The 27,360-nt window shown below is 38.2% G+C and overlaps 1 protein-coding gene across 1 annotated transcript in view; it reads right to left on the minus strand.

Moving 5' to 3' along the window:
* TMC1 (transmembrane channel like 1) overlaps positions 1 to 27,360 on the minus strand; it is a 100,869-nt gene that overhangs the window by 33,276 nt on the left and 40,233 nt on the right. Inside the window, exons 6-12 of the mRNA XM_054583307.1 lie at positions 21,886 to 21,992; positions 19,197 to 19,295; positions 11,318 to 11,460; positions 7,214 to 7,358; positions 6,246 to 6,440; positions 3,495 to 3,674; positions 3,208 to 3,369 (exon numbers count right to left, since the gene is read on the minus strand). Of these exons, the coding sequence (XP_054439282.1) occupies positions 3,208 to 3,369; positions 3,495 to 3,674; positions 6,246 to 6,440; positions 7,214 to 7,358; positions 11,318 to 11,460; positions 19,197 to 19,295; positions 21,886 to 21,992 (1,031 nt within the window). The remainder of the gene's footprint in view (positions 1 to 3,207; positions 3,370 to 3,494; positions 3,675 to 6,245; positions 6,441 to 7,213; positions 7,359 to 11,317; positions 11,461 to 19,196; positions 19,296 to 21,885; positions 21,993 to 27,360) is intronic.

Genomic DNA, 27,360 nt, shown 5'->3' on the forward strand with positions numbered 1-27,360 from the left:
CGTTGTTAAAATGTCTGGGCAGCTTTGATTGGTAAACCTTAAAGGATCATTAGCAGGTAAAGGGATGGTATTAGGCAAGGGACATCACAAAGGGCCTCAAACTGTAGAAATCCATGGCAGGAGTTTGGAGAGGATGTGTTGATGCTAATCATGTTTCTGGGGGACCGTTCAGCACTATGGACAAGGACACAAACTAATTCTACTCTGCAGGGCTCCAGTCATTGACTTATTTTGAGGTGTTGAGCAAATTACTTTACCTTTCTAAGTCACACCCTCCTCATCGATAAAATATCTAACTTATCTCAGAGGGTGATTTAATATTCAAAAAAGTAGTGCTTCACACACAAGAGGTATTCAATAAATTGTTGTTATCTTCACCTGTTGGCTGCTTTCTCTCCTGGCCTAAAATGCAGACCTCAATCCATAACTTCAAATAGCTGTTGCCCAAGAATGGTTCTGTGGCCTACCTATCACATGCCATTGGAGATGAGACTGATTTTACCTTGAGATTCCTTGGACTGATAAAAGAACCACCAAATTATCTTATATTCAAATTCAAAGGAAGCTTTGAGTCTCTCAGTATCCTTCAGGGGAAAAAAAGAGAAAAAAAGCAGAGGACATACAGGGAGGAAAGAGAGAACACCTGGAATGTTCTCTATAGGACAATGAACGAGTCCTTCGGAGTGCATCCTCAAAATTACATTTAAAACAGCTGCCTTTACTAATTCTCCTCAGAGTACTTTTTCTTTAAGTAGCTAAAAGAAATGTTTCATGGAACATGGATGTAGACGTTGCTGTCTTAAAGGCCAGAACTTGCCAGCACTCAGGGTTTCTATGTCCTCTGCGTTCTCTTTGTCCCTGTGGACTCCACCTCATCAACATTCCATTCAGAACCACAACCCCTCGCTTCCTGGTGGCACCTGCAGACTTTCTCAGGAATGTGGAAGGCTCCTTCAGAAAAATAAAAAGGGGAAGCCCAACTATTAATGGCAGTAAGGAAAGATGATGAAGCAAGGAAGAGAACTGAAAACAGGATATTTTTATAAAGGACAAGACAATGAGCTTGGTTTAAGGGCTCAAAAGAAAAATTAAATAAGTAACTTTTCCTTTATTTTAACTTAGTACATATAGGGATATCAAAGGTACCGCTGCATTCTCAGAGACATAAGTAATCTCCGAGACTGCATCTCTGATTCGTGTCTAATTAATCACTGCCTTCTCCCCAGAAGTGAGCAGCTCCACTCTTACTAATGCTGTTTAATAAGTGTTTCCTGGTAAAGGGTAGGTTTCTCAGCTCTCACAGCAGTCAGTATTCTGGGGTGTACATAACATCTCACACTCTTTGAGTTTGTGAAAACTATTTTTGCTTTCTTTTTTCATTTCTCTCAACTTCAGCTGAAGATTTGGGGAGCAGCCTAAATCTGATGAAACAGATGGGTGTTAACCACCATCATCAGACTTTGAAGAACCTTGATACACAGAAACCCATGTCTTTCTGTGTATTCATTTCCTATTGCTATTGTAACAAATTACCACAATCTTAGTGGCTTAAAGCAACACATTTATTTTCTTCCATTTCTGGAAGGCCAGAAGTCTAAAACCAAAGTGCAGGCAACAGGGAAGAATCTGAGTCCTGGTCTTTTCCAGCTTCTAGAGGCCTCCTGCGCTCCTTGGTCAATGTCTCCTTCCTCCACCTTCAGGCACATCTCTCCAACCTCTAGTTCCACTGTCAAATCTAGTCTTTCTGACTCTGGTTCTTTTGTCTCCCTTGTAATTTCATTCGGCTCACCCACATAACCCAAGATGATTTTCCTATCTCAAGACCTTTAACTTAATTACATCAGCAAACTTCTTTATAATATGTAAGGTAACCCATGAACAGGTTCCAGGGATTAGAATATGGACATGTTCAAGGGGCCATTAATCTGTCTAACACAGTGTGGATCTCAAGCACCTGTCTATTAAGTGCAAGCAGCTTTCATTTCACTTTTTTTCATTTATTATTTCATACATAACATGTTCCTATAAATATGTATCAAATGTGCACATCTGAAAATTAAGAATTTAATAATGTAAATAAAAAGAAAGGCGTCTGTCAGGTCCCTGGAAGCTGAAAAGAATAAAATAAAATAAAATCCCTATTGTACCATACTTATTGACTCAATCGTCAATGTTATGTTCTAGTGTTATATACATTTCCATATTTTTTCCACAATTGAAATCGCAGTTGATTGGCTTAAGTCTGATGAGCATCTGATTTAAGCTGAAGGCACCTGATAATATCTATATTTGTTTAAATTATTTTAGTTTTATGACTAATGATAACTTTCAACTTTCCTTTTATATTACAAAAAATAAATACACAGTAAAAATTATTCAAATAATTTTACAAAGACCACATTATTGTAGAAACTAAACTGTCATTTACCAGAGCACTATGACATATTTTGAAATATCTCTTCATCAATGATGAACCAAAGTCCAAAGTCATTTTTTAAAATGTACATTAGAAATGTCAATTCTAATAGGATAAAATTAAAGGCTTTTCAAAATATATATTGGAATTGGATCTATATAGAAATTAGATACCCAATGCAGATCCTTTTTTTTTGTTTGTTTGTTTTTCTTAGGTTTGGTTTCCCTAACTGGGCAGAAAGCCATCCGAAATATTATTTATTTTGTCTGGGAAAATATCACTAGTTTCAGGCTGGGGCCATATATATAATCATCATGAAAACAACTAACCTAAAATTGTATTTCCTTTAATGCTTGAGAGACAATTATTTGACAAAAATTAACATTACTGAAATTAGTGTGTACTTTCAAAGAACTTACTTTTTTATGGCAAACAGGTGACACTAAATAAAATTCTATTTAAATATTCTCTGTATCTAAATCTAGGTGCTTTTTAAGAATACAAATAGATAGTAAACATCTCACTTCATCTGAAAATAATTTTTCTTTTATACACTGGGGTTTAAGTGAGGTGTAAAAGTAAAACTTACCTCGATGGTTGGATGTGCAGAGTGCATGGTGCATGAGATACTATATATGAAATTCACTGCTTGCACATGGTAAGCATTTGATAAATTTTAGCTATTTTTTATGAGTAAGCAATAAAAAACTAGGCCACACTTATGGAAGAAATATTGACTCTGATCTTCTTTCAATCCATTAATTGTTGCACATTTCTGTTTGTGATATTACCTGTCCCACCATTGTTTCCCAGCAGGGCCCTCGAGGTACATCTGCAGGGTGCACAAAAAAGGGTGCCCCAGTGCTGTTTCCAGTGAGGGATGCATTGTAGGCCTTGATCATGTTGGCTTCCCAGATGGTAATATTGACCCTTACTAGCTTTTCCTCTTCAATCTAGAAACCAAAGGGATGTAGATGAAAATGAATATAACATAAATTTCAAAGTCATTTCTGGCAATCTTGAGACTGGGATTGTAACAATGTGCTAAGGGCAAGGACAATCCAGACACAAGATTTACCTTGTTGTTAATCTCATCCATCAAGGCAAGAATAAATACATACAAGTTGCCTAAAAGAAGAGCAAAAATGCGAAGCAGTAGCCATTTCAGAGCAATGAGGGGATGGTAGTCTTCCAATTCAGCAAACAAGTCAAACAATGTTGGACAGAACATCCCCAGAAGGGACATGACCATGTTCATCTATAAGGAGACACAAAGGATAAACTAGGTTAATGGTGTTTAGAAATTACCATTCCTTTCCTCCAGAATTTTGCAAAAAATGTAGCTAGATTCTTCTGATCTTTTATTAGATTAAAGAAGATTATCTGGTGCATTTAAAAAATTAAATCTTAATAAAACATCAAAGAAAATATCAACTCACGTTCTCAAGATATGATTGTATATGAGCTTGTGTATATGCCAGTAATGATAGCATTTCCTAGTATAAAGAAGGATGCAATTTACATCGCTCCTTATCCAAAGAACATGTATCATTCTACATGGTTACTCATTCTGGCATGGTGATACATTTCACAACAATATTTCTAAACGAAATGAAAAATGATCTGCTTGAAAAATGAGGTCCAAACTGGGAATATTAACTTGAAAATCAGCAGCATACAGGCTAGTTTAATAAGTTAGAATGGATGAATTACATGACAGATGCTCAGGACTAAATATTGAATTTAGGGAAATGCAAATTGTTAGGAGAAAAAAAAAGAATATGTTTTACCTAAGAAAACAGAGGGCATTCAGAGAAATAAAAGGAGAACGCATAGCACGATAGCATGATATTATTGAAGCCACTGAAGCCAAGGCAAGACAGTTTCAAAAAGATGAATTGTCTTATAATGCCAAAGGCAAGAGAATGATATGAGAGAGGGGGTAGAGAGAGAAAGAGAAACAGAGAGAGAGAGAGAGAAAGAAATCGGACAAGGAGGAAATGTATGGTCCTTCTCTCTTGATTGGCACTGTTATGATTATATTATTTGACTAAATTAAGTAAAAAAAAAAAATCCAGAGCAGGTACTACTTTTATGATGGGTAAAAACCCCTCCTTAAATTAAAAAAAAAAAAGATTTTCGGTAACTTTAGTAACTGTCTTTTCTAAATACCTGGCTCAAACTGTCACCACTAAACATTTTCTATTTCCCCCAGTGGACTCCATGTTTTGAATGATTAGAAGTATGAGACTAGAAAATAATTGTCAATACATTTTTCCACTTTTATTAAGAGCATTATATAAGCATAATCAGCAGGAGCTAAAAATCAGCATAACATAAAATCAGCATGATATAATTTCAATCTAAAGGAAAAACTTGGCAGATCCTGTTCAATCTTACATAAGGCAAATTTAATTCTGTTCACCAAATTTTATAAAGCTATGCATAAATCCCCATTATTAACTTTTTTGGTTCCTAGGACTCAGCGATCCCCTAAAATGGGTATTAAACAAGTTCTTACAAAGAGAAACTCTTAATGATACAACTACTCATCCTTTACTGTGGTTCAATTATACAAAAATTTGGTCTATATGAACCATGGACCAAAGGAGCATGATAATTTTGCCCATAAAGACTATCACAACTATAAGAAAGAATTCCAACAGTAAATTTAGTAAAGGCTTTGAAGTTTGTTTTAAGTAAATAAAGTCTCTCTACCAAATGACTCTATTTTATAGGTTTCTATGAAATGTCTATGTTGATTTAATCTCTTAAATGGGTGGTCTTCATCTCCAGTGTTACCACTTCGGAAATATCTAGAATGTTTTTGTTTGAAAGTTTTGTTGTAAGTAGTTATACCATTTTCTGCCCAAAATTTTTAAAGAAAATTCTATATTTATGAATAATTAATCTTTTTTGGTCTAAAGGCTTTACATAAATTTCAGTGTGGGAAGTCTATGCTTCCCACAGGCTAAATCTACCCAAACTTTGAAAAGGCCCAAGTTCAGAATGGTGCCGCATTGTACACTGGAACATTTTATTAAAGGGAACAGACCTTAACAACAATATATGATCAATGATTTCCTGATTCTAAATATCTCTCTCTAACCTCCCTTCTCTGACCTGCTCAATGGGCAGATACTCTGAAGGAAAATCACCATCGTAATATTTAATTTCTGGCAAAGAGCTAGCCTTCCTCATTTCAATAGCATTCAGAGAAAGAGGAAATAGGGCAAAGGAGGAGAAAACGGATATAGAGTTAGGCCACCAGGGAAAATGGAGAGAAGCCCAGACTTGCCCAAAGCAAGGGAAGCAATCGGAATGTGCCCATGACATAAAACAGCAACCACGCATTTCATCGGTGCTGCTTCAGAGACTTCAGGCAGCATTTTCATCTTTCATTGACAGAGGCAGGGTCAACAGAGAGATCAACATAAAGTCATGAAAAGAGCATGGGGCTTGAAATGAGGACTCCTGTTTTAATTCTCACTTTTTTCCATGGCTCTGTGACCCTGAACATATCACCTAATCTCCTGAGATTCATTATCCCATTTGTAAAATGTACTGGTTGGAATAAATGTGTGTTAATATCTCTTCCAACTACAACTTTCCAGAATGTCCCAAAATTGAAAACAGACAGATGGTACACAGATTTGCAAACAAGGCTGGAATGGAGTAAAAAAAATGTGAGACAGGGTTGGTTAACTCACAGGGCAGGGTGGAAGAGATAGGTAAAGAGTGGCCTTATTTAATGTTCCACCATAGAAGCATAACCCACAAAATCTCAAATGTCAGGTTCTAAGCACATAGAAAGCATGCAGAGACGAACTTCATTTTTTTCCCACCACCCAAGGGTGTCAGGATCTTGCTGTGCAAATTCCTGGGATCGCTTCACAGCCCAAAAGATGAGGTATCCACTCCCGGCAAGTGTTAAAAACACGAAGAAGTTAGCGAGGAACCTCAGGAATCTGATCAAGTGGATGTTTTCTTCTACTTGGGCCGCTCTTTCTTCTATGATAGCCTCCTGTAACCAGGAAAACCGGAAAAAAGAGAAATATCTGAGCTATAAAAGTATCATAAACTCAGGAATTAATTTTGCAAACATCAGAATATGAACAATAAAAATAAGCTAAATCTGGGATTCCACAAACCAGTGAATAATGCTGGCAAGTGAGAACAAGTGAGAGAAAGGAGGAATTCTTACAAAGTCTGATTGATCTTACAAATAGTTTCCAGCCTTCATTCTAAATTCTCTTCCAGTACACTTTTTTTTTAATCCTCACCCAAGAATATGTTTATTGATTTTAGAGAGAGGAGTAGAGAGACAGAGATAGAGGAACTTTGGCTGGTTGCCTCCTCCACATGCCCTGGCTGCAGATTGAACCTACAACCTTTTGGTGAATGAATGACAGTTCAACCAACTGAGTCACCTGGCCAAGGCCCGGTATAGTTTTTTTCTTTTTTTAAAACTTCAAAATAATATTTTAAAGTCATTTTAAATAGTGAGCATTGTTCTAGTATGTAAAATATCTGATCCTGATTACTAGCAGCTACCTATTTTAAGCCAATGCTATTATTTTATTAGCAAATTTAGAGAAGAAATAGTGCCGCCATGCGTCATCAGATATTTTCTAGTCACAATTAGAACGTTGCCCAGGTTTTGGTAGGCAAAAATGATAAATTGATCTTCTTTTTTTTTTGTAATTGTCAAGATACTTTGCTATCTAGAACATATGGAATTGCTCCAATTTTATTCTTAGAAATGCAAAGAAAGCCTCTTGAAGTTGATGTATTTACCCTAAAGTTCATTGTGATAGAATTGAATTTGTTGTCTGCTGTCTCAGGATTGCCAATCAAGTAGTCCCAGCTGCAGAACACCTTCCAGCTGAAGTTGAAAGTGTTGTCATCACCACCTCCATCGTCACCAATATTTTTGGTCATCCTATTAAAAACAAGGAGTTTAATTCAGCAAGCAAAATATGAAAAGAGAGAAAGGGAGAGGGTGGGGTGTCAAAACATCATACCTATAGGTAAATTGGAGAAACAATACTTAAAAGATATATTTCTAAACAAGTTTTTTTAATAACCAGGAAAGAGAAGTTTATTTTTAAATTTTGTTTCTGTTTAATTTTTAAACTGTGCATTTATAAAGCCTTCAAGATTAAAGGACTAGTAAGCATTAATGACTTTAACAATTAAGCAGGTCATATAAAAATACATATTTTTAAAATTTATTTTCCTAATCTGTTTTCTTGACCTCATATTCTTGGTTCTTAATCTTTTGTGGGTTAAGACTCTCTTTAGAAATCTGAAGAAAGTTATTGGGCCCCTCCCCAGGAAAAATTTCCTAGTAGACTCTGAAACTATTGTACACAAGTTTACTTGGTTACCAGATGCTCCAGGTCAGGTCAGGAAAGAACTGCATATGTTTCAATTCACCCTAGAATCTCCTCCCAAAGAGCAATTACACTGAATGCATGGAACTTCTCTATACTCTACAACTTTTGATCAAAATCAAGATTTTTATGCAATCTTAATGCCAAGTGATTATGTATATTCTAATTAGTGATTTAAAATTTTTGATTGAGTAGTTTAAAATGTGTTCACTCAAATTTTATTCCATTGGTCAGAGAACTATATTCTACTTACTCTACCTCAATTTTCCCTTATCACTATAAATAGCAAAACTGAAATTTCATGTGACACATATTATAAAATGGTCCCATAAAGATTTGGTTTTAAAAATATTACAGTTACATGAAACAGAAAAAGAAAGAAAGGAGCACAATAACATAAAGCTGACAAAAGGCTGGCAGACATGTCTAAGGTCATCTAAATTCCCCTAGTGTCCCCACCCCTTATGAAAGATTATGCATTTTAAATGGGCTAATGTGTTATAAAAAATAACCAAATATAATGATTTCTTCTATCAATCTATCACTTTACCTTTTGCAAATGGAGTTTATGAGTATTATCATTTATGTGTATTTGCTTTTAATGTGTATGTAACTTTTGACTATGAAGATCTCTAAGCTTCTTAGATGTTGTTACTAATGTACACTGCCCTGGAAGGAAGGAAGGAAGGAAGGAAGGAAGGAAGGAAGGAAGGAAGGAAGGAAGGAAGGAAGGAAAGAAAGGGAAAAAAAAAGGAGGGGACCTAAAAACATGGTCACCAGCCATCTTGGTTTGCCAGGAACTGAGTGGGTTTTCAAGACACAAGACTTTCAGTTCTAAAATGAGGAAAGTCCTGGGTCAACAAAGTTAATCACTCTGTCTTTAAACCTCAAAGTACTCTCTTGGGTGTCTATATCATATTACCTTCCAATTTCTGTATTAGGTAATTGAAAATAGATATTGGCCACCATTTTGTAGATGAGGCTGCTGAGACAAAGAATATGGGCAAGATGTCAAAGTCCATCTGTATCTAATTGATTTTAGAACCCAGATGTCTTTCTCCTTGTGGAGTCATCTATCCCATAAAGCCACTCATGTTTACTCCAAAAAGATAGTCTATTAGGGTGGGGAGGAAAGCAGGCAGATGGCAAATGATTCTGAGTAATCATTTATAGCTCATCAATTCTTTTCTACCAAGCTTTGTTCCCATGGCTAGGAGTGGGTGGGACTCATGAATTGTTTTGTAACTGTCTTGCTTACACGTCAGTGAGTTTAAACCACTGCCTAATCAGGTAACAAACGACCAAAGGTCCATACCGGAGGGAGGGATCAAAGTCAGGTGTGTTTAATTGGCATAACACACATGACTTTGAGGGAAAATGTGGATTTAGTGGCCTGCTGTTATCCTAAATGGCATCTCTAAGCTAGTTGGAAAAATTTGCCATTTTCCTGTAGGTCAGCATTATCCAAGAAAGTTATCACCAGCAACATGTGGTCACTGAGCACTTGAAATGTGAATGTATAAAATACACACAAGATTTCAAAGACTTAGTACCAAAATAATTTTTCAATAAAAATTTTATTTTAGTTATTTGTTAAAATAATTAGATATATTGAGTTAAGTAAAGTATACTACTAAAATTAATTTTACCTATATACTTATTTAATATGGCTACTAGAAAGTTTTAAGTGAAGTGTGTGGTTCATCTTTTATTTCCTTGCACAATGCTGCTCTATAACCTTTAAATTCACTTGCCAGAAAATTATTTTAATGAATACCAAATTCATTAATGTACTATTGCATAACCACATGTGACAGCCCTCCCACTGGGGCTCTCGGGTGACCTCAACTCCTACCATGTTGGCTTTGTTTGATTCTTTAATAATCCTATGGATTGTAATCCTAACAAAATCATTAACATTTATCAATTACTTCCTACCAGCCAAGCATGTTCTCAGTGCTTATAGGTATTAACTCATTTAGTCCTCATGGTCATCCTAAGACCAAGGTGTTATTACAACTCCATTAAGATGAGAAACAGAACACTTAAGAGAACAGAACACTTGTGCAATTTGTCAAAAGTCTTTTAGTACATGGGAGAACTGGGATTTGAATCCATGTAGACCAGCTGGGAAGCCCACCAGGCCACAAGGCTTCTGCAGAGTCACTGAAAGAGGTTGAATAACTGAACATACACAAACATGCTTCCCCAGTGACTGAAGGATCAACACAAAAATGATACTCATGAGAACTCTGTAATGTAAATGGCAATGTTGACTTTAGTCTTGACAAATCAAAATGGTTAAAGGCTAGAATAGCTTTATTTTGGAATGCGGTAGGACTATATCAGGTAGCTAGATACCTAATATTTAGGATCTCTGATTATACTTGGACAATAGATACATGTGGGACCTCCATGAAAACTTTTTTCATGATCTGAAAGGGCTTAAAATCTAAATATGACAGTGGTTCTTTGGTGGAACCAGTTAAGTGTGATAAGGACAAGACACAAAACATGTCACAGACTGGTCCAGAGAGCTCTACTCAGTGTGACTTGGACCCTCAGGCAGAGATTCTTCCCTGAAATGAAGCAAATGGCCCATTCAGCCTGGGCAGACTCAAATAAAGGTGTTGAAAGGAGTTGGGGCATTAACTGAGGTGTCTCAACTCTCCTCCTACGATAATTCAGAGAATTGGCTAAAGGATAGGTTATTCACAGCCCCACACAACTGGACTAGGTCTCTGCAGTGTCTTCAGGCAGAGTATTATGAATACAGCGTGGGGGAAAAAAAGTAGACTTACAGTTGTGTGTACCTAAAACAGAGCTTATTCCTGTATTGTTACTTATCAATTATTGTGTTATTTTCCATACAAACAACTGTAAACCTACTTTTTCCCACCCTGTATATTTCAGGCAGGGAGAAAAATGAACTACCATTTCATCAGTTCCCCAATAAAATTCTCCCTCATGCTGTTGTAAATCCTTTCCAAGACAAACCATGATTATACACTTGATCATGACAATCTCATAGGGGGCCATTTGTTTTTGCTGTCTTATGCAGCTGAAATTTTTTGGATGAGTGATTATTCTGGCTTTAAAACAAAAAGTGAACAGAGAACAACAGATTCTGCCTATTGAACTGGTTCTCTAAGTCACAGACTTCTCTGTACACAAAATGAGGGGTCAGCAGCTGTTTCCCTGTCTTGTTTGCAACACTGATTCACACTTTGAAGTACAAAAAGGCACATTTAAAAAATACGCTTGAACCCAGGATGGGCATGCAGCCATCGGTGCAGCGCAGTGAGATGAACCAAAGGCCTGTCCTTGCGTTCAACCCTTTTGTTTGGAGGATGTAATAGTCTAACATTAGTGCTGGTGTTAAAATGACGTCTTATCTCACAGACTCTGCAACCTCTAAATGTAAAACGACAAAAAAAATTATATCCATTCTCCTGTTTGATTCCAGAAATCATTGCTTGCTTCACAAGAGATGAATGAAACTTACGCTTTAAGGACAACCAGAAAGCTGTATCCAATGCACATGATCCCCACCAGAAAATAGGAGAGCGGCAACCTGAAATTCAGCCATCCAATTGTTCGCTTATTGTCGTAATAGCCATAAAAGAGAACGGAATATTGCGCCAAGCCCTAAAATCCAACAACAAAGCCACTTAGCAGATGTTATAGAGAGCAATTCAAAAAAAAAAATCGACTTTTAACAGGAATGACATTAATTTTCAAACTTGGGAGATGGCTCTGACAGGGGCCCTATTGTTTTGCTTCACAGGGTGAATGTTTCAGCTGCCACATTGATTGGCAGTCTCATAGTTTACTCAAAATTCAGGGACTTCTAAATAGACCCAATTTTTCATCAAATATAGGTTTGCTCAGCTGTGGAGCTATTACCATGATTGAAACATCAAAACAATAGAAATAGACTCATGGGTAGGGAACAGACTGACAGCTGTCAAAGGGGAGGGATTGGGGGTTGGATGAAAAGATGAAGGTTAAGCAAAAAAGAAAAAAGAAGAAAAGAAACAATTCATAGACTCAGACAACAGCCTGGTGGTAACCAGAGGGGAAGTGGAATGGAGGAGGTAGAAAAGGGTAAAAGTAGGGATAAACAGTGGTGGAAGGAGACTTGACTTTGGGGTGGTGAATGCAGAATAAAACATATAGATGCTATGTTATAGAATTGCACATCTGAAACCTATATGATTTTACTAACTAATGTTACCACGACAAATTCAGTTAAAAAAAAAACCCATATACTTCATAGTGTCATTAGATTTATAATTTTAAAAGCTTGCTTAACATGGGCGGAATATCTGAAACATGCTTCCTCCAATTGTTATGGCAAGTTTCCCCTTCCAGTCACAGCCACAGTTGGGTTGGTTCTCTTAAAACACAGAAGCTCTGTCTTCGTTCAGATGAGGAACAGGTGAGATGACATCGGAAACAATCTACGCAGACTTCTATTCATCAAGACTATTATAGCATTCTCCCATAACAAGCATGTTTATTCATGTAATCACATGCTTTTTCCTAAAAATCACCCACCACGATTGGAATCACCATTTCCCAAAGCTGCCTGAGTGGAACATACACACATTGGCATATTCCGATACAGCTTCCTTTATAGCATTTTCACCTTGCTTGCCTTCTCTTGCCCACTATGTTTTTCACTCTTGACGTAGAAGCATTGTTTCTGTATTACTATAAATCTGCTTCCAGAGCCTCTTTCTGATTTCATCTCTTTGCAATAACTTAAAATTGCTATGCTTTGTAAAGTGAGGAGACAATACCTGGCTAACGTGGGGTTTCCTCTTGAGGCCATGAATCTTAGAAAATCCAATTGTCTGATTTCAACATCATTCATACCAAGCCAGGGACTTTGAAGCCTACTGTTAAAGAAAGGAGGAGAGGAAGTGGGAGGAGGAAGGGTGGGAGAGAAGGAGGAAGAGTAAGAAGTGCTCTGGATGCTAATTTCCAGAGGAAGAATTAAGAGAGGTAACTTAGAAAATTGTCTTAAACACAGATTATGCCTAGTGAAAATCAGAGGTCCACAGAGATCTAGGAAAACTATTGCTTTCCAGATGTGCGGCAAATTTATTTTATAATACTCTGTAAGAATTAGCAAGGGAAACAAATCTCCAGAAAAATCTCAGAAGAGCTCATGGGCTTCAGTAGAGTCATGGTGGGATAGGAGGGTTATATATAAAAACCAAAGTGGTTCTTTGCAACTTATCTGCCTGTATCTTCAATTTCAGCTCAAGAAAAAATAAATCCAACTCTAAAAGACAATTTGTGGGTAAATAACTAGTAGAAACCTCAAATAGGAGAATTAAGTGGGTTAATCTTCTGTCCAAGATAGGAAACCAAATAGACCCGAACTGGCCAACAAGCTGAGACCCAGCAGTCATCCCAGGAGAATAATCACTGGCAGGATTTCCCTGCACTTGGTTCCATGACATCTTCTTTTTTCACATTTATCTAGGTAAGGTCTCTGCTTCTTCCCAGCTATTTTAAACCCAATTTCCTCCCATACTGTCTAGAACTTAAACTGACCTTCTTGTCCCCAGGGAACAATAACTAACAGAATCTGGAAAGTGTAGGGACTTGGCCCCTTGTCTAGTTTAGAGATATCCTGATCTATTTAATTTTTTCCCATAACTGTAAGGCATTCATTTTACACTCCTCTGTTCCCTGTAACTGACCCTTGCCTCCTTTCTTTGCTACTGCCTTGACACTTGGTGATAATGGTTGCAGTAATAAAATCAGTCAATAAATTTGGCTGAGCATTTAGCATTTGCTGAAAACCTGACTTCATCTCACAGAATCCTCACAAGAACTCAATGAAATTGCTACTGTCAGGAGAAACAGTTTTCCCCAACTCTTGATGTGTTCCTTCATATGCAGAAGGCCCATTAATGTGCCCCTCCCAGTTTCTCTCCATTGCCTCCTGCCCGCCTCAGGAAGGAGAAACCATCTAAGAGCAGAGCAGGGTGAACAAATGGGCACGATATGGGCCACCACTCTGCCTCTTTCTGAGAGAGGATGTGCTGTGCTCTGCCCTGCAGGGCAAGACCCGCCCCAGTCTAGAGCTGCTGGGTAGAAATGCCTGGCTGTGAGGCCCATTTGCCCATAAAGAGATACCACATTCTTTAATATCTGCTTTAACAATAATAAAGGTGACATGATGACCTCCATCTTTGCCTTATTTCTGGTTAGCACACAAGCTGTTTGGACAAGGAGGTGGTGTTATTTACCTTGTCTTCCCACGCACACACCTCTCCACTCAACTCAGATGGAGAAAATGAGCCTTAGAGACATGAAGTAACTTGTCCAAGTTCACATAGCTACTAAATGAACTGGGTCTGTCCAATTCAACTCCCATATACTTAACCATTGTGCTATATTGCTTCTTCTGTGTTTTCTTTGCCTATCAGGCCTTGTGTCATGCTAGTGCCATATCTTCCCAGTAAAACAAAGAGACAAGGAAACACCAACAACTCAGCAGGGACTTTTGACCTATATCCCTGGATCAGTCCCTGGTGCTCTTGGAAAAGACCCAGATACTCCTTTGAAAAGATCTCAGAGGACCTCATTTCCACATTTATAAACATTACAACCTGACATTTTTTCTAATTCATAGTGACTGCATTAGGATTAAAAGATACCTCCAAAATAACATGAAAGGATAAGTATAACACACATCTGGTGAACTTGTTAAGTCAGCACAATAGCTACTGGGTAGCTTCCTCATCTGGCGTATGTACCATTCAACATATGTTCAGTGGCTGGCACTTTATAAATGTTAGATCATATCCAAAGTGATAAGGGTCCTGCTTTTTTGGAATCCTGATTATTTAAGAGATGTTTCTTCAGTTTGCCTGTTAAGCATGTAAATGAAAGAGGCACTATTGAAGAGCACAATTTTAAAAAGCTTTATCCAATCCACCTTGAGGAGTGGTTTTAAACACTAGTTGAAAGGCTTAACAGAGGAACACCCCTCCCCCTCCACTCAGCTGGCCCACCACACTCCACACGTTTTTCTTCTTTCCTTAAAACTCCAACAGCAGAGATCTGGAAGTGACTAAAATAGCCATGAATCCCAGCCCAGCCAAGGTTCTATTTGGTTTCCATGTCAGCATGCATGACTTTCCACGTGGGAGCTCTCTCCCACCCCAAAATCTGTATCAGAGAAACCACAGTTGAGCCAAGTTTCAAATGAACACAGTAAAGTCCTGTCCAAGTCTGAGTTCCATGCTTCCACATCATCTGAAGACTCCCCCAACCTATTCTGATCGTTTCCCCCTTTCTCACTTATAGTCATCCCCCCCACCCCATTTCTTCTGGAACTAATTTTGTTTTAGTATCTGTTCCGAAGGATTCCTTGAAAATAAAAATGCATTTGAATGATGAACTATCCCTAAGAGCTGCATTATTTCATATATGAATCATAAAAATCTCTCTTCTAAATGTGGTCAGGACAATAGAGATGAAGGAATTTAAGATAACAAATATATCTGAGAGGAGATGCTCTAATTTGGGGAGATTGTTACTTTTAAAAAAATTGTTGATGCTGGTAAAATAAAGAACTAAACTGCTCTTGGATAACATTCGGAATGTCTGTGACAGTCTCCCTAGAGAACAGGCCTCAGGGAAGACACATGGCAAAAGTAGGCAGGGCAGAGGAATAGGCTTTGAATGACATGCTAGAGTAAAACAATTTGACATTAAAGTCAGCCACATTTTGGCTTGAATTTCAGTGTCTCCTCTAACTGTAAGTACTGTCTTTGGCATACTAACTTCTCTGAGTGCCAATTCTCTCAACTATACAATGATTATTGATCTTCATCTTGAAGGGTTGTTATAAAATGTAGCATATGGACTTGATTAACACATAATAGGTGTCAATTTTCCCCTCTTGCCCAAAAGAGCTTCCCCCACCTCCCACATCTATGAAGACAAGAAAAACAGGAGAAAAGGTGATATACCATTTACCCATATGCAATGTACAAGATGCCCTCAAGCTGGAAAGCTAAATGCATTTTCCTTTATTCACAACTCAAATCTTTACCTATATGATCTCACTATCTGATATCAGCTCAAGCTCCTTCCAAATTCCACCTCAGTTCCTTTCTCTCTCTCCCTGACAAGAATATCAAAACTATACAATCATATCCTCTGTATCATTTCTACATTGTCCTTGTGTCTCCAAGTATGTGGCTAACTCATGCATCTTCTTATTGACTTAAACACCCTCTTCTAATTCTACAGCTTCAAATGATACCATTTCTGCTAATTGGATTCATAACATACATGTTAGATAATCTCCCTATTTCATACTATTTTAATAAAATATATTTCCCCTTCATCAGTAAGATTAATCACTAGGTACTCAATAAAATGATTAAAAATATGGTGCTTTTTTTTAATGTAAATGGTGACTTTGAGAAGCCATAAGACTAACTGACTTGGCATATATCAAATAGTACTTGTCTACCATAAATTAAAGGGAATTTGGATGGGTTGTGATATGTGCTTATCAGTGACAGAACACTGAGCTTCCAAGGAGTTACTCCATGGAAGGAGGATTTCAGGAGGACGTTTCAGGCTTCCAAAATGAAGATCGACAGAGAAGCAGCTCTTTACAACCTCCGACACCTCCATCCTCCATCCTAAAGGTATTTCTGTCCCTTCCCATTTCATAGCCTCCTCTACCACAAGGGGTATCTTTAACTGTGTTCTATCATCCTTTCTGCTTCTCCTGCATTTATATGGCATTGCTTAGCTAAGGTGGCACATTAATCTTAGATGAAACAAATGAGTCTGTGGACTAATTAGACTGTTCAGGTACCAGTCACCTCTGTCCCGAGCCTGAAACATATCTTCCCCCCTGGCATCTCTGCAAATGCAGCAATCTGAGTTTTCAGGGCTCTCAAGGACATTTGGTCAATGGTTTCCTCCATGGTGTCATGATGGATGGAATCCTGGGCTGTCCACTTAGATCATCTTATAATAGCAGAACAGTCTCCTTTATGAGGTAACTGTTCAGATGATCAAGTAAAGAACTCAGACAGGAGTAAAAATCAAACAGGTCATTTTATTTGGGATGCTAATTTGGAAATTGCATATTTATTATAAAAGGTAAAAATGGGGTCCAACTGCTTTCACTCCTTCTCTTTTTGTTAGGAGGATATAGCATTACATGAAGTTAGTCTCTATGCCAGGAACATTCAGTGAGAAGATAATTGGAAATTCATGCAGAAAAAATACTCATAGGAACAGGACACAGAACACTAGATTAAGAGCCCCTCATTAGCCATGAAATCCTGAACATGCTTCTGCGACTCAGTTTCCCTAAGTTTATAATGTGGGACATGGGATGAAAGATCTCTAAGGATACTTCTATCTCTAAAACTCTCTTATTTTGTGACACATTGCCAACGATTGAGTGGTTAATTGAGTGTGCAGAAAAATTAAGAAAGCCTGTAAGTGAATAATATCACTTTTATTTTTTCTTGATCTTTTGACATTCCCTCATTGCCTTATAATCATTTTCAGGCAGGCTTAGAATTATAAAGGAATATTAATATCATAGAAGCCCTTCTTCCTCATCTTTCTCAGCTGATTAATATCTTTCAAATCTCAAATGGGCATTTTTTCCCAGACTTTTAATTTCACTCATTTGACAAATATACATGTGCTGAAACTTCAGAAACATGTTTAAAAATCAAAAAGCCTTCTACACATATTTTTAGTCCTTCCTTTCTCTGATATGTCAATGATATTACTAGTTCTTATTCCTATTAACCAGACTTGAAGTTTATTATCTTGCTAATCAGAGGAAGTGAATGAGAAATCGAAATAGTTTCAGGGGGAATAATTTGGGTTTTTTTGGAAATTTAAGTAAGGGAGGGCAGGCATGGAAGAAGAAGTAATAAGGGGAAATAAATGTTAAGAAGTAAAAGCTAACTCAGAAGCTGCCTACTCTAAAAACAAACAAACAAACAAACAAACCCAGATATTCCCAAGCAAAATATCAGCCACTTTCTCAGGGCTCTGCAGCATCGTTTTCTTCATTTTGCTAACCTAGTACATAATATATTGCATACTGGTTGCCTATGTATCTTTCTTCTGCTCTCATGAGTACCTTGAGGTCAAGAATCATTTCACACTTATCTTTGTAAAACCAGTGCATATTTATATTTTATAAATAAATGGTGAATTGAAACAAAAATTCCAACTGACAGGTGAGTTCAGATTCCAAATGCCACAGAGTGGGGGCTGCCACTCTGCTTATTCTGTATTTTGCCTTATTTATTCACAGACTGGGAACTTTCTTAAAGTTTACAATTTCTGGTACTGCTCACATAAATTAATTTCTATGAGTCTTACCTCGAGGCTGTACAAATCCTTCCCCTTACTCAGATTGCCACTCAGCAGGACTCAGTAAACCTCTAGTGGCTGAAGATATAAGGGTGTCAGAGGAGATAGAGCAGATGCGTCCCCTCTTTAGGAAGCTCACAATTTAGGGGGTTTAATAGAATTCAAAACATGTGAAAGAGATGTATTAACATTACAAACATGAAGACTGCTTATTGTTTTTCTCTTTTCTTCATTCCCCAGTCTACATAAAATTTTTTTCTCATTTGCTACTTTTCAAAAATTTCTTGAATCATTAATTCCCTGACCTCTACTTTGCTACTTTTTCATCCTCTATACTTTCAACCATCCCCAATCTTGACACTGTTTTAAAAAGATCATGTATCACAGGCCTGAATCACACTCCAAAATGATTTTTCAATGGGCAGGAATGAGTTTCTATCATAACAATAAAACCCACCCAGAGGAGTTCAAAGAGTAATACTCATTTTAGTACTACAGTGGAGTAAGCCTCATTTGGGTGCCACAATAGAGTGATCTTCATTTTAGTGTTCTTTAGAAGTTACAATTTAGTATTGTTTGGTATTTAATGTTTAGCTTTATTTGATAATGACTATTCAGTAATACTAAATAGATTTGTTTAGGAAGTGAAGAGGTTAATATGGGATGTAAAAGCTCTAACTTCCTCCAACCGAGATTTCCAAAAAGTACTTTTGCAAACTCTTCCTTTGTTCTTTTTCAAAGCTAGAGATAAGAATATTTGCTTGAAGTCTTTGAACTCTGAGCTCACCTTCATTCAGTAATCTCTATGTTCCCATTAATCATATTATCATATTACCAAACCCTATTCACTTTTTTGCTTTCTTTTTTTTTTAACAGGGCTGAAAACATCTCTCATAAGACCTTCACCCAGCTCAGCAGAGAAGGCCACGGGGTTTGAGAATAAGGAAAAATTCACTCTTCTATCAACACAGCCGTGTGGAGACACTTACGTTGAAGTCATACAATACACCGAAGTTCGCTGCAGACGCCTCTTCAGCTCTGGGAACTGTTTTTCTAGGTAAGCTGCCATATGGCAAACCCCAGAGGTACTATATGGAAAAGCAAAGAAAGCAGTTAACAATTGGAAACAAAGTCTGAACCACACATGTGATCACAAATTGTTTTGTTTAAAAGTAGTTCTGAAGCCTTTTCATGAGAATTGTGGATCTCCATGTGAGGTCGCATTTTCTGGGAATCTACTATTAAATTCAGAATTAAGAACAAAGGGAGTGCTAAGGACCCTGCATTTTGAGTTCAGTGGACCACCAGCAGCTGGGCCAACCACAGTGCCCAGAAGGCTACCCACCACCACCTTCAAACTGGTCTCATTTAGGAGAGGTCTGGAAAGAACAGAGTAGCCTTTGCAGGACTTCACTGTTCTAGAAAGTCATACTACCCACATCTTCATATGGGGTGGGAATAGTAGAAGAATCTCTCCTTCATGTCAAGGAAGAGAGATCTCAAAAGAATCACTCATAGAATTTGTGGGTGACAAGAGGAAGACTGACTGCACCCTGATTATGATACCTACCTCACCACTAATTCAGGTTTACTGCCCTGATCTTGTGCTATCAGACTAGAAGAGAAGTTACTAGGGGTGGAGCCAGCCAGTAAGGGGGCAAGAATAGTATCCTATCAGGAGCCTTGGGGAGAACTGGGCAAAGCACCCTTCTATCCTCAGGATATGCACATGGCTTGCCAAGCAGGTGCTGCTTCTTTTATGAGACGAAAACTTCCCTTCCCTGGACCTGGAGGTAGAGGATGAATGTGGCTGGAAATCCGGGTACAAAACCTGACTGGACAAGGCTAGAAATCAGCCCCTAATCCCTCCTTCCAGACATGCTCTGTTTTAATGGCAGCCCTGCAGCCCCTCTGTCTTCCTGACACTGAATGGAACGGAGGCTACTCTGGCTCACCCCAAAGCCAGGAGCCGCAGAGGACCAAGAGCATTAGGGTTTGCCCAGGGATACATGAACTTTGGGCAAAAAAGCATATGCATCACAGGAACACTGAGTGGGGCTACTGGGTGGAGGGATCTGAAAACATGGAGTCTTGTTAGCAGGAGTTGACCAGCTGTGGCCTCTGTGGTTCTGTCAGGTTAGCACAAAGGGTGCCCATCCCCTTTTGTTCTTTTGCCAAAGTTAGTAATTACTGCTCAGAAAACAGCGTCTTCCTCAGCATCTAAGAGCACCTATAAAAAATCATCCAAAGCCAATATGCTTCCTAGCTCTAGTAATATATTCAATCAAACACATATTAGTGCCCTCCACTACATGCTATTAGGAATTCTGCAATTTCATAGAATTGGAACGAATCAGCTACAACCTTTCATTTCCTCCACATGGAGGCAGCATGGGACGGGGGAAACAGTAAATGCTGCTGATACATCTCCATGGATATAGACCCTGAGTCTGACACTAAGGAGTGTCATAGTAGCCAGTGTTGAAGTTTCAAGTTTCCTTAGAGAGATGAGCAAAAATAAAGCTGGGGTTAATTTGAAATAGATAAAATACATACATTCTGCTGTATCACCTGAGAGTTTTTGCTTTGGAGTTGAACAATACAGGACTTCTAATCTATGTCCACTGTCTTCTATGAGCCAGATAGACATAAAATCCCCAGAGTTGTCGCAGGATTTATAAAACTAGTGAACTAGGGTGCAAAATCCAAAATAAAATTCGCGCTGGGATGCTGGCTAAATCCAATAAGCATTATGGACTCAATTTTCACATTTTTTTAATGGGGGAACAAAAACTCTATTATAGTCTACCTTGTTAATTTGTTGTGAGGCTCATTAAGTAAAAGAAATGAAAGTGTTTTGCACTTATAAAAAGCAAAAGTCTCTTTATGAGTGCAAGGCACTGTCGGTATTATTATGCTAATGGTAGGATGGATACAGAAACAGGCCCTGATTTGAAACCATGGAAATAAAAACTTATAATACCAACTTTGGCTGTATTCAGTGTTGTACTGATCAAACTGGCTTTGAAATACTATTAACTAAAAAGACCCTTTCCAGGTTAAATAAAGCCTAACTCAACTTTTGTGTGGTAAATATCCAAAGAGTTCTGAGTCATTTAATTTCACGTGGGTGAAGATCCCAACCTCTTGCTTCTTGGCCTTAGCTGATTCTTCCTACATCAGACACCCCATTGTATGTGTGCATGTCTGCATTATCTAACTTAATATCTGGGAAAAAATGTTCACTTTGTATTTTTTTAGTATACAAAATTTGGATGTCTTGAGTTGCATCAAGAAGCATTTCTTTCATAGAAAACTTGGCAAAACAAATACAACTCACAACATTTCAAAGCCTTCCTCTTGGGCAACTAACATTTAGGAAGAGGGACCACCTTAGGAATCTGACAGCAACCATGAACCTTTCCACATAATAATGTGCACATAAATAGATACATGAATTTTACATTTTGTATGATTTCAGGAAGTTCATGCACTCTTTGAAGCAAGGATTAGGACTTTTGGCCAATGCGCATGATTTTGAAGATTATTTTTCCACAAATACTATGACTCTAAGGGTGGATATAACCAGTTATTTATTATATTCTTAAAGGATAAAGAGCTTTGCTAAGAGAGTGACCATATAAGACATGTTTTATAAACTGGAAATCAGAGTCTTACCTCTGGCAACATGATGAGGCTAAATGTCAGGATGAAGAGAACCATATTTACTCCATACATCCATCTCATGAAAATGAAGTATGAAGCCACTGATGAGCCAAACTGACCTGATAAAAAGAAAATTAAGAAGTTGAGGACTTCTGGTCATGATGACAGCATAGGTAAATGTAGTACTCGAATCGTCCTATAACCACAATAAAATTACAACTAACCTACAGAAAACCATCATTCAGATCCACCTGAAATCTAGCTGAATGAAAGTCCTACAACTAGGGATTTATAGAAGAAGCCACATTGATACTGGTAGGAGGGGTGGAGCTGCAGAGTGAGCTAGTCCTACACCTGTGTGGTAGACAAAAATTGGCTGCAGAGGCTACCTCCCAAAGAGAGAGGGGACATAGCCCCATACCAAGCTTCCCAGCCCAGAGTTCCAGTGCCAAGAAGAAAAATCCCCATAACTTTTGGCTGTAAAAACCAGCAGGGATTGTGGCTGAGAGACACAGAAGATTTCTAGAATCCCAGGCAGTTCTACTTAAATGGCCCAAGTGAACTTACTCAGACTCACTACCTCTGAATTCCAGTGCTGGAAGAGAAGCTTGAAAGGAACCAGGGACATACACGGAGGAACATAATGGTCTGGCATCAGGGCCAGAGCTGGTAGTGTGGCAACTTTCTGCCAGATAAAAGTGCTAGCAGAGGCCATTGTTCTTTTTCTTAGACTCCACCTCAAAGAGCTGGCATGTTGATATATCAGTCTCTATCAACCTGGCTCATATTGTTCGTCTTGCCCTGGTGATTCCCTGAGGCCCCACCCCACCCAACTTGGGGGCCCACCCAAGCTGTCTCCAGTGGCTTTTGCATACTAATTGCTTGTCTTGGCTCGTGCTTCACAATTCTCTAAAATTTCTCAAACAAGCAGCACCTGGTCTTAGTGTTCCCCATGCCACTCACTAAGTGGCCTGAGACCTGACACTAGCAGCAGCTGGCCTTGGCTTGCAGGTTGGCCTCACCTCAGTACCTCCAAGCCCAGCACAAGTAGAAGCCATTGGCACATCACTTTGTAGCTCATGCCCAGTGTCCCTGGGCAGAACACGGTTGGCAGATGACCTTGGCCTGTACCTCCTGGGAGGCCTCAGAGCCAGTGCACCCAGTGGACAGCATCAGATCATATCAAAGCACTACCCAATCACCTCCACATGTGAAATGCTCAAGGGGCTGACTCAGTGGGTACCAAAGCCCTGCTGAGGTAAATTCTGCTCTGTGGAGTGGGCCCCTGCACAGCTGATCCTTCTCAGTGGTTGGAGGTCCATAGTCAGTGGTCATAGCCAGTCCTTACAGGTGATCTACCTGGGTAAATCCCTACCATTGATGTGTTAACAACAATCCAGGCTCAACTACAAGAGGAGGGTGTACACAGCCCACACTGTGGGTGCACCTTGAGTATCCAACTTGGGCTGTGCCACTGGACCCGACAGGATACCTACTTCATTAGGCCATGCTATGCAGACAGGGAAACAGAACAAAACTACAGAAAAAGAACAAACAAAATGAAGGCAAACAATCTACTAGATGCAGAGTTCAAAACACTGATTATAAGGATGCTGAATGAACTTAGGAGAAAAGTAGATAAACTTAGAACTTTGACAGCATAATAAAAGTCATGGAAATCATAAAAAAGGACAAGTCAGAAATAAAGGATACAGTAACTGAAATAAAGAATAATTTACAGAGTATCAAGAGTAGAGTAGATGAAGCTGAGAATCAAAACAGCTATTTGGGATGTAGGGAAGCAAAATATACCCAATTAGAACAGCAAATAGAAAAATAATCTTAAAAAAATGAGAATAGTGTATGAAGCCTCTAGGAAAACTTCAAGCATACCAACATTCATATCAGAAGAGAAAGAGAGCAAGAAATTGAAAACATATCTGAAAAACAGAAAATTCCCCTAACTTGGTTAGGGAAATAGACATACAAGTCCAGAAAGTGCAGAGAGTTCCAAACAAGATGAATCCAAAGAGGCCCACATCAAGACACATAATAATTAAAATGCCAAAGGTTAAAGACAAAGAGAGAATCTTAAAAGCCACACAAGAAAGACAGTTATCTACAAGGGAATTCCCATAAGACTGTCACCTGATTGCTCAACAGAAACCTTGCAATCCAGAAGGGAATAGCAAGAAAAATTTAAAGTGATGAAAAACAAGAATCTACAACCAAGATTACTGTACCCAGCAAAGCTATCACTTAGAATCAAAGGACAGCTAAAGAGCTTCCCAGACAAGAAAAAAACTAAAGAAGTTCATCACCACCAAGCCAGCATTACAAGAAATGTTAAAGCTTCTTCGTTAAGAAAAGGAAGAAGAAAAAAAGATTTCTAAAAAATAGGAGAATTAAATGGCAATAAATACATATCTATCGACAACTAAATCTGAAAGTCAAGAAGGTGAATAGGCAGAACAGAAGCTGACTAGTGAATGCGAAGAACACTTTGTCAGTTGCCAGATTCAGGGGCAGGAGGCTGGTTAGGGGGATGGGTGAAAAAGATGAAGGGATTGAGAAGTGCAGATTGGTTGTTGCAGAATGGTCATAGAGATGTGGAGTGCAGCATGGGGCGTATGGCTCACAGTGTTCTACTGGCTGAGTGTGGTGTCGGACGGGTGCGGGATGTGTTGAGATTATCACTTGGTAAATTATATAATGTTTGGTCACTGGGGTGTACACCTGAAGCTAGTATGGTATTGTGTTTTTTAAGAAAAAATGAAAATTAAACAGTTGAAAGGACAAAACAAAAGCTATGTCTTGATGACTTCCAAAACAAATATGCTCACTGTAATACATTTGTTCCTTTCACATTACAGTCTCTAGCATTCCTTTTCTATATAGTAAGAGGAAATGTTAATCATGATGGAAGTGTTCTCTATTATATAGCTGTAGTTGTATAAAATGATTATGACTTACACCTTAGAGTCCATCCAAGGAAAAACAGCCTTTTGCTTAGCAGCTAAGATTGCCATCCGAAAAGTCCATTTTATTCTTTGAGTTAATACAGGTAAGTGAGCAAATATATGTAAAGTGGTTGTGACAGTGCCCAGCTAGGAGTTAGCTATCATTATAATTATACATATTTATTGCATTTCTTCCTCCTTTTTCACAGGCAAACAATCCGCTTCTCAAAAAGTTAAACACATCCCTTATAAATGGTTGTCCTACAGGCCATCCTGTACTGTTTCCTCACATTACTAGCATTTTACTAGTATAGTGTAGAAGCTGATGCTCATTCACCCACTTCACACATTTTTACTAAGTATATTGTCAGGAATTATATTAGCTGTGAACCACAATGTCACACAAGGGTGACTGTCTTAATACAACATACATTTTAGTGAGGTGTAACAAAAACAAATATGTGGGAATTTAAATTTTAAAAAATAAAGAAATATATTTCTTATTATATATTATATATCATATATTTCATTTTACATCATGTATAATACATGTATGATATATAATATATACTGTATATTATATATTACATATTATATGCATGTATATGCTGATGAATGATACATATGAATGTATCATATATATCTCATCTATATTATGTAATATATAATATGACACAATTATATCACTATAAAATTATATATAATATGACATGATTTTATATATATATATATATATATTCATACACACACACACACATAATTATAGTTGTAGCTATAGCCAGATAGGTTCTACAAAGAGGAGAATAAGGTATTGGGAGTGGTTGCATTAGACAGGTTGGTCAGGAAGGTAAATCAGAGAAAGTAACATACGAGCAGAGATCTGAAGTTGGAGGAAGAGGAAGAAATACCCCCAGCTGAGTAAGAGGAGCTCAAGCAGAGGAAAAAATGGGAACAAATATGAAGATGCCAAGAGCTCATGACAATTGAGGAACAAACCCTAAGGCCTGTGATAGGACCACTATGACAAGCCAAACCACATTGTGTAGGGCATCCGAAGTCGCAGAAAAAAAGTGAGGATTTTCTTTTAAATGTGATGAGAAATCATCGACAGGTGTTAAGCAATGGTTTGGGGGTGAGACAATTATGACCTTTAAGAAATGACTTCAGTCCTTGGGAATAAATTGGGAGAGAATAGGCAAAAATGTTCTGTGAACTTGCACCTGCCCCAAACGGGAAAAAATGAAGTGATCTGTTCAATGCTTTTTGAGCGAGGAAACAAAATAAAAGCATTCTCTTAAATCAGAGAATGTCAAAGGAAGAACAAAAAGGAATTTGAAGTCTCAGGCTGAGATTCCATAGATTTATTAAAGCCAAAGCTTCTTTGATTATCACTTAAAGTTCAACATCCAGTTGCTAGTGTTCCCAGTCTTTCCAATTCTCATTTTCAGTTGCCCAAGGAGAACAATGAATAGCTTCAGCCAACTGCTGCATTAAACCCTTTGTTCTGGCTCATTGAGCTAAACACCTGTGGTAATCAGCGGTTTCCTTGGGCCCACTGCTTTGACACATTACAGGAGGAGGACGGTTCATGGGGAGCAAATTGCGGCCTCTGCTTACTAAGATGAGGCCACACTCACATGACAGTCATACCTCTATTTCTGGAACTCAGTCTGTTCTTTAGGTACCATCTTACTTATTCCCTTAACACAGAGGCAGTTTTTATAGAAACCTAAAAGTCAGTCAATGTCTAAATATACATTTCAAAAGAAATCAGTTATTTTGAAGTCTAATATTTAGATCCATTTCACTTTGTAGGGCAGTGCAGAGTTCTACAAGGTTTCTAAAAGCACGTGGTTTTATAAACACACTCCCCCCTCCCCATGTCCTGTAACCAGATGCACTGGCCCATGTGCAGAAAGACTAAAGCAGATCCGCCTCTCTCAGGACATCTGATCATTTGCCTGGCTCCCAGTGATTTCATATCATTTCATGGCTGTTATCTATGTTCTCTGGTAACGACTACCTGAGGACTGCCTCAGCTGGTTTCACTCATCATGTTTTATTGAAAGCAGTGGACTTCCAGCTTGTTAACTGTTACAGTTACTCATCAACTGGGGAAGAACCTTGCCTCTAGGTATGTAGGATAAGCTTGTCTGTGGAATCACACTGGAGATCCTCTGGTGTAGAGTCCCAAACCCAGGATACAGGCCCAGCCTTCCTCTCTCCCTCCCTTCTTTCCTTCTTTCCCTCCTTTCTTCCTTCCTTTTACAGTTTTGCTCTCCTAATTAGCATCACAGCCCACTCTCTCTCAGCCCCCAGTGTACAACTCTTGGAAAATGAGTTTCGTGAGTTGCATATAGAATATAAATATCCATAAAGAAAAAAAAAGAGCAAATCAAAATGTTTCAGAAAGTACCCTTTTCCCCTTTGTAATCCAAATATATTATAGTTTAAATATGCTTTGGACTCCAAAGATTCCAAAATTCAGTTTGAAATATTGCAAATGGCTTCACTACAATTTTATTTG

Source organism: Pteronotus mesoamericanus, unplaced genomic scaffold (assembly GCF_021234165.1).
Source record: "Pteronotus mesoamericanus isolate MK-2021 breed Mesoamerican mustached bat unplaced genomic scaffold, CSHL_Meso_final contig_73, whole genome shotgun sequence".
Lineage (NCBI taxonomy): Eukaryota > Metazoa > Chordata > Mammalia > Chiroptera > Mormoopidae > Pteronotus > Pteronotus mesoamericanus.